General features: G+C 41.9%; 1 protein-coding gene across 2 annotated transcripts in view; it reads left to right on the top strand.

Annotated features, from left to right (window-relative positions):
* FAM120A (family with sequence similarity 120 member A) overlaps positions 1-12546 on the top strand; it is a 105173-nt gene extending 92627 nt beyond the window's left edge. The window contains exons 14-18 of one of the 2 annotated variants that reach the window (XM_007468159.1): positions 224-407; positions 1001-1138; positions 3463-3604; positions 4072-4168; positions 10634-12546. In XM_007468159.1, the coding sequence (XP_007468221.1) occupies positions 224-407; positions 1001-1138; positions 3463-3604; positions 4072-4168; positions 10634-10945 (873 nt within the window). In that variant the 3' untranslated portion in view covers positions 10946-12546. The remainder of the gene's footprint in view (positions 1-223; positions 408-1000; positions 1139-3462; positions 3605-4071; positions 4169-10633) is intronic. The other variant, XM_007468160.1, reaches the window with a different exon arrangement.
* Positions 12547-14258: the final 1712 nt, after the last annotated feature.

The raw sequence follows: 14258 nt of genomic DNA, 5'->3' as shown, positions 1-14258 counted from the left end.
TTTTTTGTTTTTTTTTTTTTTTTTTTTTTTTTTGCATTTTTGCTTTTGGGGTCATGTTTGCATTCTGTAAACAAGTATCACTGAGCAGATTGTGACTGTGTTATTTATGGGTAAATAAGTAGGCATGGCACAGTGGTCAGCATGTCTCATTTCTTTCCTGTTCTTTCCAATTCAATTGAAACCTTGTGAATGAAGTTTTCACATGCCAGTCCTTGACTTCCAGGCCGAGCAAGCCGCCAAGGTAGAAAAGATGCGGCAGAGCATTCTGGAAGGGCTGAACTTCTCCCGGCAGAGCCACCCACTCCCCTTCCCACCGCCAGCGGCGCTGCCTTTCTACCCCACCTCCGTGTACCCACGGCACTTCGGGCCCGTCCCACCAGCACAGGGCCGAGGGCGGGGCTTTGCAGGTGAGTGTGTCCACCACTGTATGTAGGGACTTGCTAGAGTGGGGAGACAGACGCACGTACAGCGTGCAGGCCTTCTTCGTGGGCAATATCTTGCTGTGTTGAGACCTTGTAAATAATTGACAGGCTTAGTTATGAAGTTTGCAGCAACATCTCTTCACATTAGAAAGGAGCACACTTGATCCTGGAAGAGATTATGTATGGGAAAGGGAGCGGGAACTACAAAAGCTATGAATAGCAGAGATAAGATTTTAAAATTGGTCAGTGTAGCTGAAAACTCTGCTCACGTTTGTGATTTAAGATTTTCTCACGTGTGGGGTCAGTGGAGCTCTCCTCCACTAAGGCCACCTCCCAAGTCTGTGGCAGAGCCCACAGCAATAGTGTTTGGTCACCAGAGGCTCCTCCAAGAGCAGTCAAGGTGACATTTCAGTGTTGTTGGTGACAAGAGGGGTCAGGAGTCTCCTCCCTGGCAGCTGATTGTGTAAGAACAACAGCTGAAGGACATGGGGGTTGCTCTGCCTGAAAGCCCACTGGTGGCTCTCCCTGAACCCAGTTCCTCATGGCTTCTCCCATCTCTCTCCACCCGGGTCCCACAGGAGTCTGTGGCTTTGGAGGCCCCTATGGGGAAACTGTAGCGACAGGCGCTTACCGTGCCTTCCGCGTGGCGACAGCAGCAGGACACTGCGGAGCCTTCTCAGGCAGTGACAGCAGCAGGACTAGCAAGTCACAGGGCGGTAATTATGCCACACCTCCTCCTAGAGCTTCTGTCCGCCAGCAGCTTCCCGCTTCTTCTGGCTCTTCTTCCTCCTCGTCTGTCCTGACTCCAGCACCATATCCTTCCTGATAGGTCCCCACTCTGGCATTCACTGCTGCTCTTCTCGCAGCCTCTGCCTGCCCCCAGGTCTCTGCAGCAGCTTTGCTGTGGCCCATCTCTGCCTTCCAGAAGGCCAGTGTGTGTCCACACACAGCCCTTCTTCTGTGCACCTGGCCCCCTAACCATTGTCTCCTGTGTTAGAACAGGCTGCCCAGTAATACCCAGTGATGGTTTTTTTCCTGTCGTATCCCCTAACAGCCCCCTCTGGGTAAAGAGGATGATGCTTGTTTAGAAGATTCTAAGGGCATTGTACAATTCTTGGCATAAAAATCTTTATTGCAGTTTGTTTCATAGAAACATTTTTAAAGAAAGATCTAATATCAGATATATAAATAGTCTATTTTAAATTCCCATTGCTTCTCTTCTTATTTGTATTAGGCTTGTGAGGGAGAGAAAAAGTCTTAACATTTAGTCTTGAAATACCATCTTGTGATTTTGCTGTACTTTGAAGCCCATGACTTGTGACTTTGTCATAAATACCACATTTTGGGACTGCAGACCTAAACATGGCTATCAAGTCTACATTACAGGATTACTCAAATACAATTTTGAAGAACTTTTAGGATAGGCAAGCCTTTCTTGACCGGGAATATTTTTCCAGCTCAGTTACTTGCGTACTTACAGAAGCTACCTAGAGACATCTTTTGTAGCAGTAAGACTCTTACAGATGAATGCTGCCCTCTCTCTGTAGCTGTAGGAGCCACTTCTCCTCTCCTACTGCATGCCCCTCTCCTGCCTCCCCTTAGTTCTCCCGGCTGTCCAGGGTGCTTTACCTCCTGTTACTGTGCATCATGCAGTGCACAGTAACGTGTGTTCTCTGCTTCACAATCGGCTTCAGCTTCTTGCAACCCTTACCTGGAAACTTATGCTGGCCTGCAGCTGTGACAAAATACTGTGGTGGCAGGGAGGGCAGGCGGGGGGAGTTCTGACTATGAACATTGTTTGGTCAGAAGTGGTTTTTTAGTCTGAAACGACAAGAGGAACCTGCTTCTTAACTTCCACCAAATTGTGTCTGGAATCCGGATCTGTGCCATCCAGTATAGTAGCCACTGACCACATGTGGCTCTCGAGCACTTGAACTGTGGCTCATCCAAACTGAGCTGTGTCCTAAGCACACATCTAATTTTACAGACTTAATACAGAAAAAAGAATGCAAAATGTCTCATTAGTAGCTGTTTTTTATGTTGATTACATGTTGAAATTAATGTTAATTTGGGTATATTGGGTTAAATAAAATATACTTTTTTTTTTTGGCTGCATCATGTGGCATGCGGCATCTCAGTTCCCCGACCAGGGATCGAACCCATACCCCCTGCATTGGGAGCGCAGAGTCTTAACCACTGGACTGCCAGGGAACTCCCTAAAATATACATTACTAATATTTATTTCATGTGTTTCTTTGTACTTTTTTAATGAGGCCACTAGAAAATGTAAGGCTTGTAGATTTTGTTGAACAGCGCTACCTGGCTGTTAATCATCATGGCTAATACCAAGATGATGGAGAATTTACTATAATCCATTCCATGTGCCAGAAAAGAAGATGCTTGAGGTTCTGTTTTGTTTTGTTTTTATCAGAAATTTTGGTACCAACTAATTGTTTGAGGATTTTCTTAGGTAAGTCAGAAAACCTTAGAATATGTAGGCTACCAGTCATTAATAGAAGTTAGTGAATACAATGAATATTTGTAACCCTGCCTAAGGAAATTATCATTTAATAATGCAATAAGAAGTAACAGGCTATTTTTACTGATTAATTTCTGTAATGTTTAGTTAAGGTAGTAAACTTGTAAGTAGTTACTCAAAGAGAAAGACATTCTGAGTTTGCAGATTTCCATCTTGGTAATATAGAAGGTGTGCCATATGCACCCAATACTTTATTGGATCTATTTCTACCTAACAGCCATGCTCATTTTGCAGTTGTAACCTATTTCAGTTGTCATGGGTTCTTTAAATAGCCAACACAGTTGTCTTACTTTCAGGTGTATTTTTAACAACAGCTTAAAAATAAAACCCTTAAAATCAAACTTGTGCACATAGATAGTTCACATAATAAACAAGTCTTCACAAAGCAAGAGAAAGGGGCTTCATATGAAATGGAAACCACATTTGAAAAGAAACTGCTTGCTTATTTCTCTTTGTTAGTCCTGTGATTGTAAAGATTTTTTTTCATCTACTTTTGTGCAGGAATCCAACCTATACCTTCTCAGGGAGGGAAGCTAGAAATAGCTGGCACCGTGGTCGGCCACTGGGCTGGGAGCAGACGGGGCCGTGGAGGCCGTGGGCCTTTCCCCCTACAGGTAGTTTCTGTTGGAGGACCAGCAAGAGGGTAAGTTCGGAACAATGAAACTGTATTTGTATAAGCTTAAAAAAACAGCCTCTTACTTGTTACTTTAATCATGAGTTTACTAGGAACATTTTTACATCATTAAATACATTCTTCTTTAACATCATTCTTAGTGGTTGTATAGGATTCCATTATATATAGCATTATGTAATTATTTAAACCATTATTAAATAATTATCCCAAAATTACTCAATTAACCATTTTTAATGTTTTTAAAAAAACATTTTTGAAGTGCATTATTTTGAAAATTGAATACACTGGATATGTACCAAAAAAATAAGATTGATTACTTGGACTAAATCTTTGGTGTGACCATGATTTAATAAAGTTTGTGCTTCCTGTAGCATAGACTAGACACCTTTAAATCCATTTGATATTATTTTAAATGTTTAAATGTTATCTGTAACAGATTCAAGTCTGTTTGTTTTTGTCCTCTTTTATGTGTTTAGGCGTCCAAGAGGAGTTATTTCCACTCCAGTGATCAGAACATTTGGAAGAGGTGGAAGGTACTATGGCAGAGGCTATAAAAACCAGGGTGCGATTCAGGTAATAACACAACATAGTGCTAGTGCCAGTTCACTCCTGAGTGCCTGATCGTCCCAGGCCAGTGTTTCAGTGCCTGTGTCCAGACAGGAGGGGTGTTGGAATGTTTCTGTAGCTATTGAGCTTCTAACACAATAGCGGCACATGGTGCTTACCAAATGTACATTCCCTCAGACCCAGATCATTTTATCATCATTTGTGGTAAAGAGAGCATGATCTCATGTTCACATGCTGTACATAGGAATTTAGCTGAGAATAATCCAGGAGCTATTAATGCTGTTTATATTATAAAACATTATGTAGGTAAATCACATTTAGGATTTAAAAGAAAATTGTGACTTTAAATCCTGGAACAGTGCATCTTTTTCTCCTCCTGGACCATCTTGACTACCTCTTCCCTGAAAGGATCAGCTCATGAGAAAATAAAGTCACGTCTGTCTTCATGAACGAGCTAGAACTTCCGCTTTGGATATTCCATTTTAGGACCTGGATTCTGATGAACTTCCCTTGAGAACAATCTTTTAAAAACACCAATCAGCCCTAACAATGTATTATGTTGTCTCACTTACTGAATTATGGCGTTTAGTCAAAGTTCAGTTTTTTCCCATAGTATCCTTGTAAACATTAAGAGGAGTACACTCTTGTGACTCCTTTATTAATAACCCATATTTGGAAACTTACTTGGCCAAGAGAAAATAAAACTTCTGCCTTTGCCAGGTGATCTTAGCGTCTTGGTAGCTTCTGTTTTGATGAAATACATCAAGCAAGTCAAGTGCAGAGGCAGTCTCTTTCCTGAAAGCAGGCCCAGGCAGCCCCTCTTTGTAGCACAGCATCCAGCAAGGGGGATGGTACCCAGCTCGTTCTGGCTCTCCTGTAGCCCCACCCTGACCTTCCTCAGCCTTCACGAAAATGCCCTTTTGAGCTAGAGGCACTCTCGGCCTCTCGACTGGTTTACAAGAGGGAGGAGAACTTCATTCTTACTGGTTCTCCAGAGCTCGTCCTATAAAAATGCCTCTGGTTGTACGTTATGGTCATACATGGTGGATACAGGGGCCTTTCCTAAGCTGGTAGTGGGGAATATGTGTCCCTATGTTGCTTAAGCACTTTTATTTTTATTTTAATATAAAACCGAGATACCAAAAACCACAGAGACACACAAATATAGCTTCATGATTTATAAGTCAAATAGCCATGTAGCCATCACCTGTGTGATGAATAACATTTTCCCCAGCCATATCAAGAGCCCCTCACGGGCCCAATCCCAACACTAACCCCCTGCCTCCCTCTGCACAAAATAAACACAACCCTGGAGTTTTACACTCAGTTACACTCACTTGTCTCTTTCTGGTTTTATCACTCACGTGTGCATTCCTAGACACTGATGTTGAATTGTGTTCATTTTCTTATAGTTCACTATGTCTTCTAGGTCTCTCTGAATCAGCAGGCTTCCCTCCTTCCCTTTCTTTTCTTTCATTTATCTATCGAAGGACAACCCAGGTTATTTCACCTACAGACTTCTGGCTTTTGTCGAGTGCACACTCATACTCATGGTGCTGTTTCCCATGTGGCTCTGACCTTTCTTGCCCGCTGGTAGCTGGGTCTGGATGCTGCATCAGACTTCGGTTTGTCCCTGTGGCAAGACTGTAGTGTGTGCTTTCATGTCTGCTTATCTGTTTTTATGTTAGGACCTGTGAATCCGTTCATATACTGCAGATTGCAAAATGAAGATATTCTCATTCAGTCATTTCTTTTTCTTTATTTATTGGGGTATTTTTATAAAAAGATGCTTCCCATTGCTTTCTGTTTTTGGTGCCTGAGTATTACAGCCCTTACAGGAACTAGGTCAACACATGGTTTTTTGTAGCTCACCTCACCCATCCTTGGCCACTGGGCCCTTTGCTGTGACCTCTGGTCTTCAGTAGCTTCCTGTCTGGTGTATCACCCAGCCCAGCAGACCAGTGACAGTCGTTTCTCTTAGTTTCTCAGTTTCTTTAGTGAGAAATGGCATTTCAAGTAGGAGCACCAGTGGACCCTGGCTGCCATAGGGTCAGTCATTGTTCCTAGTGTTCTGTGTACATAGACACAGAGAGTCCTGTTTCTTTATATACGTAAACACACACACAACCGATGTGCCTTTTTATTGTATTTTTTAAAGGTATGATTCTCATGAATTCACACTGATGTTTCCAGTTCAAACTGAGGACTATAGGCTTTTATTTAGTCTCATTTCTGTTACATCTCTGTGTTCTTTCTTCTACACCAAATCACCATTTCTAGGCTTTTCCTATGAACAGAGCTAGAGGGAAAAGGTGTACACGTGCACACTCACGTATACTATGCACACACAAACATATATACATGTAATCTGCTGCTTTTTTCCTCCCTAATTAAACTGACTTTTCTAGTTCAAATTTAGGATTTTAGGAATTTGACTTAACCTTTACTGTTTATATCAGTATGTGTTTTCTTCCCTTCTGAGAATCTTGGTTCCTAAGAACCCAGAGGATGATTAAATTAGAACATCCCATAACACATTATTTACTTCATCCCACATTGCATACACAGTCTGCTAGGAATAGCTAATTCTTCCATCACCAGCACAGTCACTGGGAACAATTAAAAGAAAATGTTGGTATATGCTTCCCCCATTTTCCCTTGTCATCCTCACAGTTTTGAAAAACAGCTTTGCTACTATTGTCTACATGGTCCAAAGTATACTCCTTTCAGCCACATTTGTCCAGGGTTTGTAGATAACTGTGTCCCGTGCCCCACCAGCCTTGAGTCTGCTGGTCCATTTTGTCCCTCTAAGTCTCTTTCTTTAGTGGGTTCCTAGGGAAGACTTAGGAAAACAGTGTTTAATTTGAAAACAGTTTATTTTCCTAGCAATTAGAAATATTGGTTCACATCTTCTCAAGTGACTTACACATTATTTGATTTTCTTCTGTTATAAAGCTTTGCTGTTAAAGACTAATAATAATTGAATTGTCTTTCCCTTTGAAGTCATTTGCTGTTTTGGCTAAATGCCTAAATTGTTTTCGTTTTTCCATCAAAGTTTAGTGACATGCCCTGCTGCTGGTCGTTCTTGCACTCAGTATGCAATGCTTTCTTTCCAAATGCAATTTCAAATTTGTTTATGTCAGAAAATTTTCTTGAATTACTAGTTTTTCATTTCAGTTCTTTTGCTTTGCTTTGTTTTCATCTCTGGTGCTCCTGTTGTACTAGACCTTCTGGGTCTGTCTTCGGTGTTTGGCATACTTTTGATTCCTTTTCGTCTCTTCCTTTCTTTTTTGAGATGTAACTCATATACTATACAATTCACCTGTTTAAAGTGTACAATTCAGTCTCTTCCTAAGGTCTTACGCAATCACCGTTAATTCCAGAACATTCATCACCCCAAAAGAAACCCCTTATTCATGAGCAGTCATACACCCCACCCCCATAGTCTCTGGTGGATCTGCTTTCTGTCTGGAGTTGCTCTCCGTACATTTCATGTAAATGCACATGTTGTGCCCCATACCAGGACTTCATTCTGTATTATTGCTGAGTGATGCTTCGTTATATAGATGCACTACATTTTATTTACTTGTTCATCAGTTGATGGACATTTAGATTGTTTCCACTTTTTGACTATTATGAATAATACTGCTATGAACATATATGTACAAGTTTGGTTTTTTTCCCCCCGGTTTTATTGAGATGTAATTGACACATAATATTATATTAGTTTCATGTGTACAGCATAATGGTTCGATATTTGTGTTTATTGCAAAACGATCACCACAATAAGTCTAGTTAACATCCATCACCACACATAATTACAAATTTCTTCTTCTTGTGATGAGAAATCTTGTAAGTGATGAGTATATCTTGTGATGAGTATATCTTTTAAGATATACTCTTTTAGCAACTTTCAAATACATGAGTACTGTTAACTATAAGAGTGTTGTTGGCTTCCCTGGTGGCGCAGTGGTTGAGAGTCTGCCTGCCGATGCAGGGGACATGGGTTCGTGCCCCGGTCCGGGAAGATCCCACATGCCGCGGAGAGGCTGGGCCCGTGAGCCATGGCCGCTGAGCCTGCGCGTCTGGAGCCTGTGCTCCTCAACAGGAGAGGCCACAGCAGTGAGAGGCCCGCGCACCACACACAAAAAACAAAAACAAAAACAAAACAAAAAAAAGAGTGTTGTTAACTACTGTTAACAACTTTCAAATATGTAAGAGTACTGTTAACTGTTAACTACACATTTTCACTTCTCTTCGGTGTGCATGTAGGAGTGAATTTCTGGGTCATATGGCAACTCTGTGTTTAAGCATTTGAGGAACTGCAAAACTGTTTTCAAAATGGCTGCACCATTTTCCATTCCTATCAGCAATGTATGAGGATTCCAGTTCTCTACCTGCATGTCAATACTTGCTACTATCTGTTGTTGAGTTTGGCCATCCTAGTGGGTATGAAATGGTGTCTCGTTGTGGTTTTGATCTGCATTTCTCTTTCTTCATCTCTCTGATTTTAAAAGTTTTGTTCTTTCACCTTTAGGTACTATGATGTTTATTTGGTGTTGTTTCTTCTAGTTTAGTGTTCATTTCTGGAATTATTTTTTCTTTATTTTAAATTCTTCCCAAAGTTTTTCGCCTCACTTTATGGCTTTTCCTGGTTTAATCTGTGCACCTCTTCCTTATCCTGTCCTGTCACAGCCTGTTTTAAAATCAAAGGGAGCAGTCTTGGTCTTTTATTGATATGCCTTTCTGATGTATTTCATTGTCCTTAGGGATGTTGTTCCATCTTTTATTGCCATAATGTGTGGATTCCTTGGTACTTCCTGTTGCTTGTTTTTAAGTGAAAGTAGTATACTTGCACCTTGAGAAGGACAGATGATGAAGGGCAGCTTGTTTCCTAAGAGTCTCTGGCCTTCCTTTCTCTGTTGTTGCCATCCTGATGGGGCCAGTGCTGATACGATGTGTCAGTGGGACAGAGGAGGCAGTGCTGCCCCGTGCTTGTGGTGCATATAGTGGTGGGGGACTCCTTGCCTAGGCTTATGGGAAGAATTAGCTGTAGAGAGAGGGAGTGTCTGTTTCCAAGCAGGTACAGGCTGGCTTTCCTTCTTAGTCTTCCTGCATCCTTCATAACTACAAGGAGGTTCCCTAATAAGCAGACACCTCAACACATTTCCTGTAGCAGGCACCCATGGGGGAACTGCTTAATCACCACTGGCAATACTCTGCCACAAGTGTGTGTTTAGTCTGGCAAGTGGACTTTTCCTCGAGAGAGTGAGGGTTTTGAGATTTGAAAGCATGTACTTGAAGTCTTCAGTATTATTTTTCTCTGCTTCTTGGCCCTCCTATATTTTTATATTAATTATGTTTCTCAGGGTTCCAAGAGAATGACAGTAGTATTGACTTCTAGAAAAGTTTACATGAGTGTTTCTGAACTACAGGATTGAAAACTAAAATGAGAAGACACTGTGTAAAACTGAGCCCAAATGGGGAACATGGTAACCTGTGGTGTACAAGAGGATGTCTCTAATGCAAGGGTGATAGGTACCTCCAGTTCCACTCTGTATATAGACTACAGAGTGGATAGAGTATATAATAGAATGTTTAGAGTATAGAAAATTTAGATGATACAGTGGATAGCGTATGAAATAGAATGTATAGAGTGGATAGATTATAGAGTGTATATAGACTGTAAAGTATAGAGAGTACAGTTGACCCTTGGACAATGCCGACTCTCTGCGCAGTTGAAAATCCACATTTAACTTTTTTTTTTTTTTTTTTTTGCGGTACGCGGGCCTCTCACTGCTGTGGCCTCTCCCGTTGCGGAGCACAGGCTCCGGACGCGCAGGCTCAGTGGCCACGGCTCACGGGCCCAGCCGCTCTGCGGCATGTAGGATCTTCCCGGACCGGGGCACGAACCCGCGTCCTCTGCATCAGCAGGCGGACTATCAACCACTGCGCCACCAGGGAAGCCCCATATATAACTTTACAGTCAGCCCTCCTCCATATCCACAGTTCCACACCTGCAGATTCAGCCAACTATGGATCATGTAGTACTGTAGTATGTGTTTATTGAAAAAAACCCGCATAATGGCGGATTTGCACAGTTCAAATCCATGTTGTTCAAGGGTCAACTATATAGAGAATGTATAGAGTATATAATAGAATATATAGAGAATAGAGTGCATAGAGTATATAATAGAATGTAGAGAGTATATAGAGTATACAATAGAATATGTAGAGTTTAGAGAATATAGATTATGGAGGATATAGAGTATGTAATGGAATGTATAGAGAGTATACACAGTGTAAAATGCATAGGGTAGAGAGTATATAACAATGAGAGATACAGCCATGCACTCGCTGTGTTCTGTTCTTAAACCTGCGGTGAGTGTCATCAGGCCTCAACTGGTGTCTCCTCTCTCCCGCTGTTTATCAAAAACTGCCTTATCGCTTGCTGTGCTTCATTTTAAATAGGGCAAGCCTCCTTATGCTGCTTCAGCAGAAGAAGTGGCCAAAGAACTGAAGTCGAGATCCGGGGAATCTAAATCCTCCGCTGTGTCTTCAGACGGGTCCCTGGCTGAAAACGGAGCGGTGGCTGAGGAGAAGCCGGCTCCCCAGATGAATGGGAGCGCGGGCGACACCAGGGCCCCCAGCCACTCGGAAAGTGCCTTGAACAATGACTCTAAGACGTGCAATACAAATCCTCACTTAAATGCACTAAGTACAGACAGTGCTTGCCGTAGAGCTGATGCTCTGGAGGCAGCTGTCTTAAAGAAAGAAGAGTAAACTTATTTTTTATAGAGGGTGAAGGATGCTGGAAGGGTAAGGATTTAGGAATATCTGGAGAGAAAGAGAGCCTACAGTTATGTACATTTTTTCCTTTCCGTAAGAGAAAAATGAGGACTTTGGAAATTCGGATCCCTCTTTGATATCAGAGATTTAAACAACACATTTTTAGTTTTAACCAGTTGTAGTCAAAATGCTACAATAAAACAAAAAGAGAGAAAGAAAATGAAGAGCATTTGACTCCCACACTTAAAATGAAGTACACACAAAGTTTAAACTGGTTAATGACAAAAGCCTATAGCTGTGTTTCTTGAACTATAAAGAAAACAAATTTTGGCAGTCTTTAAGTATATATAGCTTAAAATATCATTTTTAGCATTTGGCACCATATGTATGCCATTATCTTTGATTTTGCATTACTGTTCACAGGAAAGCTTTGTCTAAGGCTTTGATTTTATGATTATGAAAGAAATTAGGCACAACCACAGTTTTTCTTTCTTAATTAAATTTCATCACTGTTGATGTGGTTCTTTTGTGTTAAAAAAGAAGTGCAACTATCAAAACTAAAAAAACTATAGAGTAATATTGCCGTTCTGCTGATTTTAAATATACAGTACATCATACATACTTTACAAGCAAGTTAAATGGAGATAAAGTTGAAATCATAGAAGATGCAAATGACCTTTCAAAATCAACACACTGTGTTCTGAAACTTTTCGTGACTTAATACCATGCATCTGTGATCAATGAACTATGTGGTTTTGAATCGGACGTAGACCATTAGTGCTACTACTTGAGCTAAACTTCTGCATGGTTCATAATTTTTAAAGTGTGTAGTTAATATTATGCATGTTATTGTCCTTTCTTCCATTCTTACCAGTATGTGCCCATTTGCAAAACAAAAATGCTAATAATCAGTAATAGTCCTATAAAAGATGTTAACTCTGTTTAGTCATTGACTGATCTTGCTCTAACCTTAAAATTTTGTGATTATTGACCTCTGTTGCATTTATTCTAAAACCCCCCAAATTATCTAGCTGTTTCGAATATCAACATTACCCTGGTGTATTCACTGCTGTATGCATTATTGTTCTTTGTTGCTGTTTTATGCCTTCATATTAGCAAAATATGAAATTCTGTGAAAAACAAAAAAAATCCCTTTGATCTTTAAAAAAAAAAAACAAAAAAAAACAACCCCCCCTTCTGTAGCAGGAAACAAATTGCTTGTTCTTGAGAACTTTCCCATCAAGAATTTAGTAGAAGCAGGTATACTTATATCATTTTGATGTTTTTGTTAATGTTTCCAAACAATGTACTTTGAAATCAGAATCACTTCTTATTCGTTTTCATATAATTCTCCTGATGCTCTTCATCACACATTAGTGATCAGAAATGAGATGTAATTCCCCAATCCCTGCCCGCAAGACCTGAGTAGGATCTTACTGTAAGTTGAAGGGAGTTTTGCCCTAACTCATGGATTGTGCAAGAATGAACTGCTGTTGGGTTTGACTGATTGTAGATGGGTTGTGTTGTGGTGTATCTGAAGGCTATTGAATGCAACTTACAATGCTTAATAAAAATCTTTATTCTTTTAGTATAAAGATGGTACGGCTTTTAAATTCCTTGTAAAAACATACATTTTACTGAGGTTTAATTCAAATTGAGGCAGCTACTGAAGAGCTTAGTCAAATAACCAAAATTTAGAAATACTTTGCCCATTGCAGGTAATTCCAGGTTTCTAGCTCTAAAGAAACATATGTGGTCAAAACGCAAGTTATGCTGATGTCTGAATTTCATAGTTACAAAAAAGACATTCTCTGATAGAGCAGGCTTAGAAATAGAAATTTAATTAAAAAAAAAAAAGCCCAAGGAAGAAATACATTTGATCTTGATTAAACCGCTTTTTGTTTTCTACAAGATCCATACACTATTCAGATTTGTTTCGTTTTTACTCAATGTCCTTTTTTGTTCTAGTATCTACCACATATTTAGTTGTCATGTCTCCTTAGTCTCTTCGTTCTGACAGTTTCTCAGACTTTCCTTGTTTTTGGTGACCTTGTGACAGCCTTGAGGAGTAGTCAGATATTTTGTTGAATGTCTTGTAACTGTGATTCGTCTGTTTTTTTTTTTTTCATGAGTGGACTGGGGTTAGGCTACATAAAATTAACATGCCTTATCACCATTGATAGCGACTTGATCATCTGGCTGAGTTAGTTTTGGTCAGGTCTCTTCACTGTAAGGTTGCCGGCTCCTACTCCTTTCCATACTGTGCTCTTTGATAGAGCCACCATGTGGCTCACGAGTGACTCACGAGTGGGGAGTCATGCTTATCTAGTAAATTATTTGGAATTCTTGTGCGTGGCAAATTTGTCTCTTCGCTATTTCCCCATATGTTTTTACATCATTGACTTATGGGTGCTTAGCACAGGACAGGGGTGAACGGTAGGCATTTAATACATTTTGGTTCTTGTTTTGTGAACATCCACTGTAAATCTCTCACGTTCTAATAACACCTTCAATGATGATAGTAAAACAGGACGTGCTTTTTTAGAAGCACTGTTCTAGGTGTTTTAGCTCAGTTAATGCTCACAGCAGTGCTATCAGGATGACGCTGTTATCACCACCGAAGGTTTTTAACTTATTGGAGGCCACACTGCCAGTGAGCAGTGGAGACAGGGTCTGAGTCCGTGCCCTTTGAAGCCCACGCTCAGAGCCTTCGAGGCGCCCTTTAGTCCATCATTCCCCTACGCATGGCCCGCCCAGCTCCTCCGGAACCGCTTCTCCGGGAGGTACGGGGAGGTGGGGCTGGGTCCCCGCCTCCGCGGGGTGGGCAGGAGGGGAGTGGCCACACGGGAGAGACGGGGGCGGAGGGGGCGGTGTCAGAAGACGTGGTATCAAAGATGCTGGGACTGCGGGCGCGCGCTCTCGGCCGGGGTCGGAGAGGGGAGGGCCGTCTCAAGGCCCCGCCCGCCCGGCCTCCTAGTCAGAGGAAGACGCACCCGGGATGCGCGCTTCCGGCCTTGCGTGGAGGGGGGTGGGGCCATGCGTAGGGCGGGGCAGGGCGGGGCCTTGAGTAGGGCAGGCCCGTTCCTCCGTTCGCTGACGGTGCGCGCGCACCTCTTTCCTCCTATGCTTGAGTCCTGCGTTCCGCTGCGTCCCAGCGCTGCTACCCAGGCTAGGCGCGAGGCGACCGCGGGAGGTCGGCGGTGGCCGGTTCGGTGTCCACACTGCCTACCACCTGGGGCCAAATTCCGCGCGCAGAGAGCTGACCGGATCCTCGGGGACCGCGAGAGCTAGGCTGGGTGTCCCACAC

The sequence above is a fragment of the Lipotes vexillifer genome, unplaced genomic scaffold (genome assembly GCF_000442215.2).
Source record: "Lipotes vexillifer unplaced genomic scaffold, Lipotes_vexillifer_v1.1 scaffold466, whole genome shotgun sequence".
Classification (NCBI taxonomy): Eukaryota; Metazoa; Chordata; class Mammalia; order Artiodactyla; family Lipotidae; genus Lipotes; species Lipotes vexillifer.
This window is presented reverse-complemented; position numbering and strand designations above follow the sequence as displayed.